General features: G+C 54.6%; 2 protein-coding genes across 2 annotated transcripts; both read right to left on the minus strand.

Moving 5' to 3' along the window:
* Positions 1–1,646: 1,646 nt before the first annotated feature.
* SEBOX (SEBOX homeobox) lies at positions 1,647–2,722 on the minus strand. The gene is made up of 3 exons (XM_006095518.3): positions 2,566–2,722; positions 2,245–2,405; positions 1,647–2,078 (listed from the first exon to the last, which is right to left on the minus strand). Exons 1-3 carry the CDS (start codon positions 2,720–2,722, stop codon positions 1,698–1,700), a joined length of 699 nt encoding a protein of 232 aa, XP_006095580.1. The 3' UTR covers positions 1,647–1,697.
* A 1,683-nt stretch (positions 2,723–4,405) lies between these two features.
* Positions 4,406–7,314, minus strand: VTN (vitronectin). The gene is made up of 8 exons (XM_006095517.3): positions 7,190–7,314; positions 6,977–7,096; positions 6,563–6,901; positions 6,344–6,483; positions 5,926–6,082; positions 5,608–5,760; positions 4,824–5,165; positions 4,406–4,596 (listed from the first exon to the last, which is right to left on the minus strand). The coding sequence occupies exons 1-8, from the start codon at positions 7,251–7,253 to the stop codon at positions 4,484–4,486; spliced, it is 1,428 nt and encodes a 475-aa protein (XP_006095579.1). The 5' UTR covers positions 7,254–7,314; the 3' UTR covers positions 4,406–4,483.
* Positions 7,315–8,212: the final 898 nt, after the last annotated feature.

Consider the following 8,212-nt stretch of genomic DNA (forward strand, 5'->3'; position numbering starts at 1 on the left):
GTTCACTGCATAAGCTCCAGCGGTCTCCCCCCACCCCGTCCCCGGGCATTCCTCTGTTCTTAGAAATTATATACTCATTGGCTGAGTAGACATTCCCTCAACAATGTTTGCCAGTTATAACAAGTCTGAGCCTGTCCTGGCAGTATTCTACATGAGAGAGGAGGAGGTTTTAGGCCCTTCTGTTCACCATAGATCACATTGAAAAATCCTAGGATTTCTGTTTTTAGTTGGCAGGAATGAAAACAGGAGAAAAATGTAGGTGGCATTTTACAGTGTTTCTAGCAACCTAAACTGTTTTTTGTTTTTTAATATTTGTATTGATTACAAAGAGAAAGGGAGAGTGGGGGGGAGAGGTAGAAACATCAATGATGAGAGAGAATCATTGATTAGCTGCCTCCTGCACGCCCCACACTGGGGATTGAACCCAAAACCCCAGGCATGTGCCCTGACTGGGAATCGAACCTCAGCTTCCTGATTCATAGGTTGGTGCTCAACCACTAAGCCATGCCAGCCGGGCAACCTAAACTGTTTTAAAATTAAGTTTTAAAAGCTTTTTGGAGATTCCTGGCTCTCATTTCCAAAACAGAGAGGAGACAAGTATTCTCATCCCCATTTTCAGGCTCATAGACTGAGAGAGTTGCAAGGTTACTTAGCAATGCCAGGATTGCAGAACAGCTCCAGAACAGGAGGCAGCCAGATTGTCCTGGAACCGGCAGGGTCAGGGCAGGAGTTGCCAGCAGAGGTTCCCACCTCCCCAGGGTCTGTCAGTGAGAGCCCTAAGCCCTTCAGTTAACTGTCCCTCTTAACTAATCCCAGCAGAAACCTGGGTAATGCCTCCCCCACCAGAATCTGTGGAACTTGGCCCATTTAGAGATTAGGTGATGGAGATAAATTTCAAAAGCAAAGGGCCTTCTCGTCCCCGTTTGTTTGTATCACACAACAATCCAGATTAAGATACAGAGTTTGGGTTTTATTTGGAGATTAGTTGGTATTACAGATGACAGTGATAGCAAAACCCAACGCTGCCGTGCACACACCACCCTACCCTGTTCAGATCTGTCAGGTTCTCTCCACAACCCCAGATCAGAGGGCAACCGATCTGATCTTTATGGAAATTAAATCAGTGTAAGCTACAAGCTCCTGTTTCTACTTTATTACTTTAATATCACTTCTTCAGATCCATGGTTCTGATTAATTTGTCCAGGTGGTAGGAGGTCAGGAGAGACCCTCGACTATGAAAGAGTTGGTCCCTTGCAGTCTAGAATTAGGACCAGCACACTCTCCTCCCCTCGCTCACTTAGCAGTGAGGTGCTGACCTGAAGGTGAGAGGCAGCTTCCTGTCCATTTTCCTTTAGAGGGAGACCGTGTCTTCTGCTTGGGTGAGAAGAGTTGGGGGCCGGGCCTGGCAGGACAGGGGGAAAACATGGCCCCATACCTCATCCCTCTGAAGGTCTCTCCTGCCAAGACAATGGGCATATGCCTCAGGAGGTGCTGGGAAGCAGGAGCCAGGTCCCATTTACTCCATAGGTCCCGCATCTAGGCTGGCCTGGAGGACAGTGGAAGGGAGGGATCCCTGAACTAAACTTTCTCCCCATGAGAGAATGCCCTCGTGTAAAAGAAGAGGGTGATGTGTTTCAGCTCAAGGGGCAGGTGGGCTACAGGAGCTAGAGATGGGGGTTTGCAAGTTCTGACCTAGATTAGGAGTGGTCCAGGTTGGTGACAATGGCCGAGGCATAGATGAGTTCAGACAGGCTGCCCAGTGAGGTCTGGGGAGTAGTTTGCTCTGAAGAAAGATGGACCCCTGAAGCCCCAGCTGGCCCCCAAGGAGCTACAGCTTTAGCCTCCACCCAGCCCTGCCCTGGACCCAAGCCAGGAGCCGGACAGGAGGCATGTCGACACCCTGAGGTGCACTGAGCTGTGCTGTTGGAGAGTGGAAGCTGTCCTAGTGTTTGGGGCTCCTGAGACTGCTGGAGGGCATCTGAAAGAGAACGGGGTCTCTGGGGGGGCTCAGGCCTGGAGTTTAGGCCTCCTGGCTTCCTGTTCTTGATTCTCTTGGCCCTCCGGTTCTGGAACCACACCTGGGAAGGGAAGAAGAAGGGGTCTCTTCTGGCTCCAGTATCCCCTCCCCCCAAGCACAGGGAAGGCAGAACTTGGAGGCAGGATACTCAGAAGGAGCTGTGGGTCAAGCCCAGAAGCTGGCTGTGTGAGAGTATCCCACCCTGAGGGGGCGGGGCCACAGCTCACCTGTATCTTGGCCTCAGGAAGGCAGGTGACCTGGGCCAGATGCTCACGGGTGCCAATGTCAGGGTAGGGCCGTGCTGCAAACACCCGCTCCAACTCCAGCAGCTGTCCTCTGCTGAAGGTGGTCCGCTTTCTCCGGTGGGGACCCAACCCACTGGCATGGCCTATGGGCCGAGGTGGAGATCAAGCCAGGACTCGCTTCAAGAGCCTCCACCCCAACCTCAAAGCCCCCAAGAGACCCTGAAGCATCTGCTGCCTGCCCAAATTTCCCCCATCATACCCTCCCTACATCCTTCCCTGCCAGCCCTTTTCCCATCAGATCACCTGTTGGCGATGCATCCACAGGGTTGGCCATGGAGCTGGCAGAGAGTGAGGAGCCAGAGGGCCATTCCCAGGCTGTGCCCACACCAGACTCCTCTGATTGGGGTTTTATCCTGCTCAGAGCGCTGGCTCCACCTCCAGGAGCATAGAGGTTTATCATCCAGCTTGAGGAGACATGGGTGGCCAGGGGCTGTTGGAGCTTGGCTGGGTATAGGTGGGGCAAAAGTTTGGGGGCCCCTGCTCCTCCAGGGCTCCACAAAGGAAGCTGGTCCCAGCCCCACTCCTTGAACTGCACACTCTGGCAGTCTGTGTCTGAAATCCTGGTACTTCATAGAAATTCTCCCAGGGCTTCTTCCAGGAAGCCAAAGAAATCCCTCTCTCCAGTGTTCCCAGGGCTTCAGCCCGGTGCTGGCTGCCTTCAGGGGAGAGTGGGTGCAGTCCTGTCCCACAGCTGAGGACTGGGCTCCATAGGAATCCTGTGTCAATTGCCAGAGGGGGCAGTAGAGGAGACTCCGACAACTGAACAGAACTGGTCTGTCGGTACCTGATCCTAATCCTGATGCCTGTCTGCCTTCTCCAGTCCAGTCCAGGCACTGCTGGGCTGGGGTTTTCCATCGAGAGTAAATAGAATCCAGGCCTTCCCGGAAGTGGGCCATGCTGCCTGAACTTGCCCAAGTGCACAAATCAGCCGTCATCCTTGTTCCACACATCCTGGATGCTGGCCTGTAACTTAGTTCTGAAGCCTCCAAAAAAGCAGAAAGGATTCCCTTTCTCCAGGATATGGGAGAAGAACCTGCTGAGGCTGGGCAGGGTGCAGAGGATGATGGGACAGCAGTAGGGCTGGGAAGCAGCTGTCACCACCAGATCTCCCTCAGGTCTGCTTTAGAGCTTTGTTTTCATCTAACCCTTTCTCTCTGGCCCCTCGAAAGCCCAGGTGGGCTTCCTAGAGTCCAGGAACCTGAAACCAGAGGAGGTTCCACAGGTACAACTGAGGGGTTTTAAGGAAGATGTTTGTATTTACAGCGCACTGGTCCTTGGAAATCTTCTGGGCCACTTACTAAGAGATGTAGGAACATTTGAATTTCCTTTGGGTCCCTGCCTTTCCTATCTCTCCTAACCTCAGTGCCCTGCACCCAGACCCCAGACAGAGTCCTCACAGATGGGGGTCACTAGGGGAACACAGTGACAAGTTCCCTAGGGACTCAGGTGTCTGAGATAACCACATTTCAGGCTCAAGATGACCAGAAAACTGAATCAAAAGCCCATCCCCTTCACCCCTTCTCTGTCCTCTAAGACCCTAGAGCCGTGGTTGGCAAACTGCGGCTCTCGAGCCACGTGCGGCTTTTTGGCCCCTTGAGTGTGGCTCTTCCTAAGCCTTAGGAGTACCCTAATTAAGTTAATAACAATGTACCTACCTATATAGTTTAAAAAACTTGGCTCTCAAAAGAAATTTCAATCGTTGTACTGTTGATATTTGGCTCTGTTGACTAATGAGTTTGCCGACCACTGCCCTAGAGGTCAACTCCAAGAGGTAAAGCAAGCCCAGGGCTGAGAGGGGGCGCTTGGTGACTCCTGTCATCATCAGAGGGGTTCAAGCTCCTGCTTAGTTACTGGTGGGTTGTTGGGGGCTGCTTAGCTCAGGAGGAGGGCTAGCAGCCACGAGGCCTTCTCCAGCCCACAGCTTTGTGGTTCATTAGGAGGCCCTGAGCCAAACATGGGCTGGACAGAGGAAGGCTCTTCTCTCCAAGCCACCCTAACAGCCCAGCTTCGCCTCCCTTACCCAGGCAGAGCCTTGCCTCCTTCCTGTCTACCCGAGTCAGGACAGTAATCTTAAACTCAACGCCAAGGGATCTTTATTGAGCTGGGAGGAGGAGGTTAGAGGAGGAAGCAGCGGAGGGCCCAGATATATGGGCTCGGACTCCTACTGGTGATCAGGGGCTGGGCAGCCCAGCCAGTACTGGGCGATGTTCCGTGGGTAGGGAGGGCTTACAGTGTCCACTCGCTGTGTGCGAAGGTTGACTCGGTAGTACTTGTCTGGAAGAGAGGTTGGGGGAGAGTGAGTGAGACCCAGCCTGGCCCTGCCCACGCCTGCCCTAAAACCCGGTCTCCCCTGGAAGGGTAAGTGAACATACAATGCAGGCCAGGACTCCTGACCTGGCTTTCCCAAGTCACTGCTCAAGGGCTGAGTTCAGCTCATGGGAGCGAGAGAGAGCAGGGCGGGCCACTGCTGAACCCGCTACAGGGTTTGCAGGGGCTCCTACCTCCTGAGAAGAAGTAGACGCTCTGGATGGGCTCACATTTGGGAGGCACAAGCCAGTCCATGTCGTAATCATAGTTGTAGGTTCCCAGGCCACTCTCCTCACTGGAGAACAAGGACAGCCAGATTGAACGGGATTTCCGGTGGGAGTTGGGGCTGTGGCCACCGGCGCGGCCACGGCGTGATCGGTAGCGTTTACGGTTGCGACGCTTAGACTTAGTGCTCTTGGTCAAGGAGGAGCGGGGAGCTGAGCCTGAGATGTAGATCCGGCCAGCCATGGCTGCATCCACTTTCCCGGGCACACCAGGCCAGTCCTCGCTGATGGACTGGGGTGGTCTGGTACCACCTGTAGCAGGGAAGGGGTTAATGGGGAACCTTGAGAGCCTGGACCCTCCCCCCCCTCACCCCCCACAGGGTAGTTCATCAGGTGCCTAAGGGCACAGCAAGCTAGCAGCAGCAGAGGTCAGCACCCTGGCTTTCTGACTCTGTTTAATGCCCTTTCCCCTGGCCTCCCTCCACCATGTCCCTCCCCATTTACCTCAGCCACAGCCCCTCCTTTTGCTGGCTGTGCCCTTGGGCATGCTAGGCAAAGTCCAAGGTGTGGGGTCCAGGTGGAGGCAAGCCTTCCCCCCAAAGGTCAAAACAGATGCAAAGTCTGGCCTGAGCAAACAGCTTTTGATGGATAGCTCTACAATCACTTCCCCCTCTGGCCAGCCCAGCCGCCCTCCCTCTGTCTCCGGGATCCCAGCCCTCTTGAAGGGGAAACAAGACCTGCCCTCCCTCCATACCAGAGGGTCTGTTCCAGAAAAGAAGCTCAAAGATATCCTCCCAGCCGGACCGCTGCATCATGGCAAAGTGTTCAAACACGGTTGACAGGGAGCTATCTTCACACTCCTCCCGACTGGGCTGCTGCTGGAACTCGTACTCCCAGTACTGTTGTCCTGGGGAGGGGTGGGCATGAGCAAGGCTGGAAAGCCCAGAGGCTGTTAGGAGCTCCAGGCCGGGGCAGGGTGGAAGGAGGATGGACATAAGCATCATCTAGGCCAGTCCCCCAAAACTGAGACTGCTCCACTGCCTGCTCATTCTCCCCTCTACCCCCTGAGTACCCTTGAAGAAGTAGACCCGCTCCCGTCCATTGTAGTTGTGAGCGGGGAGGGCGAAGGCTGCATCCACGTTGTCTGGAACGCCCGTGAAGCCTTCAGAGATGCTGCGGGGGTAATCGGGGTCCAGGACACCATCCTCGAAGCGCCAGTACTGACTTCCCTAAGGGGGTAGGGAAGGAGGAGGGAGGTGAGGAGGTGGCTGGCTGGGCACGGAGGCAGAGTCCCCCATCCAAGGCAGCAGTTTCAGTTCTAGACTTGTCACCCAGGACCTGGAACCTTGGGCTTCCTTGACCTCACAGAGCTTCAGACAGACACCAAAGGCTGGGATTCAGCCTTCTTGCCCACCCTGGTCGTCGGCACAACAGCTCTCAACTCCTGCCTGGATACCCTTGACCCTGACCCACAGCCCCGGGCTTGGCACCTTGAAGAGGTAGGTCTTCCCCTGACAGTTGATGCGGGTGAAGGCAGCATCAATGGGGCCCTCGATACCCCAGACATCTTGGATGAGCTTGGGGTACCCAGGCCTCACTGCATGTTCATCCAGCTCATAGCAGTACTTCCCTAGAGTGGAGGAGGCTGTGTGAGGGAGGGAATGTTCCTGGGGCAGACCCCCGCCCCAGAGACCTGCCCCTGGAGTCACCTCGGAAGGCAAAGAGGGAACCATTCTTGAGGTCAGTGAAGGCATCAAAGGGCTTCCCACTGCACAGCTCCTCTGCTGAGGATTCGAAGATTTCTTGATGGGTGCCCTCAGGCCTTAGGGTCTCCATGTCAGGCCCTGGGGTCTCCTGTTCTGGTCCTGGGACCTCTTCCTCAGGATTCAGATCAAGTCCCTGCTCAGGAATGCTTTCAGCGGGCTGTGGGTTACTGTTAATGAGGGTGCTCTCTGTCTGTGTGTGGACACTGGGATTTTCTGTCTCCGAATCGAAGCCATCAACCCCGTACTCATCTTCTGCCATAGTGAACACATCCCCGCGAGTCACTGCAGGCAGAGTGGGTGGTGTGAGTCTCCAGCTGCAGAGGGGACCCCAGACCCACCCAGCCATTCCGAACGCACCTTGGGGCTTGCACTCAGCCACGAAGTCGTAACAGCAGCTCTGGTAGTAAGAGCAGAGCTCATCACACTGACACTTCTTTTCCTGGTTGAAGCCCTCGGTGCAGCGATCCTTGCATGACTCTGTGGGGAGGGAGTTTCAGTTGGCACAACCAAGACCGGCCCACTCTTGCCCACCCTACATTAGCCCAACTGGCCACCAACACCCTCCTGCACCTTGGTCAGCCAGAACAGCCCAGGCCAGCAGGGCCAGCATTAGAAGGGGCCTAAGGGGTGCCATGGCAGGGCCTCTAGCCGCGAGCCTGGCTTACTGGGTTCTGTGCTCTCTGCTCTGATGCCTGAGAAAGGGAGGGAGAGGTGGGAGAGAAAGGGAGGGAACCTGAGAAGAGGAGCTGCCTTTCCTGCTGCTCTATTTGTTCAACCTCTGGCCCGGCCCCCAGTGCCTTGACCCTGAGAGGTTGCTGTTGCACAGGGTCACATTCCTGACACTCTGGGCCTGGGAGAGCTGCAAACAGGATCCTTGCCAAGCTTGGGGTTATTTCAGGAGGGAAATAGTACAGTGTGTCTGGAAGGCAGAAAGAAGGCCTACCCCACCACTTACTGGCCGCGTGACCCTGGGCAATCTGCTTTACCTGCCTTAGTTCTCTTTTTGGTAAAATGAGACTAATCATACTTGGGAGATTATATGAGTTAAGCAGACAAAATGCCCAATGCCTAGAGTAGCCCCGACTTCAATCTCCATACATGGTATTGATCTATGATCTGTTTGATCAGGCACACCCACTCATTGTGTATTTAGGGCAGTGAAGTGGGGAGGGGAGGAGGAATGCTGGTAAGCACCCTGGGGAAATCTTTTTATCAGGAAAGAACAAAGTTTCATTTCTGGGTTCATCCCTTGGGTGCATTGATTTTCCCAAGCTGGTCTTCACAACACAGGAAATTGAGTGACTATTAACCCTTTGGACTGCATTTGATTCCTGAGTCTTCCACTAATTTACTGCTCCTGAGCAGGCCACTGCCTGTCGCCACCCTCAAGAGTGATCTGGTTCTCCCCCATTTCCTCCCACTTTAAGGCTCTACCCACAAAATGCCCACGAGCACAGAATGCCCGATTCTGTGCCTACTTCCAGGGGTCCACAGAACTCCTGAAGTCCTCCCACCACCTTCGGGAAGTGATCCTGAGAGTTTCCAGCTGATTTTTTTTCTGTTCTCTGATCAGAGGGGAGTGTGACTTGGGGC

The sequence above is a fragment of the Myotis lucifugus genome, unplaced genomic scaffold (genome assembly GCF_000147115.1).
Source record: "Myotis lucifugus unplaced genomic scaffold, Myoluc2.0 scaffold_157, whole genome shotgun sequence".
NCBI lineage: Eukaryota > Metazoa > Chordata > Mammalia > Chiroptera > Vespertilionidae > Myotis > Myotis lucifugus.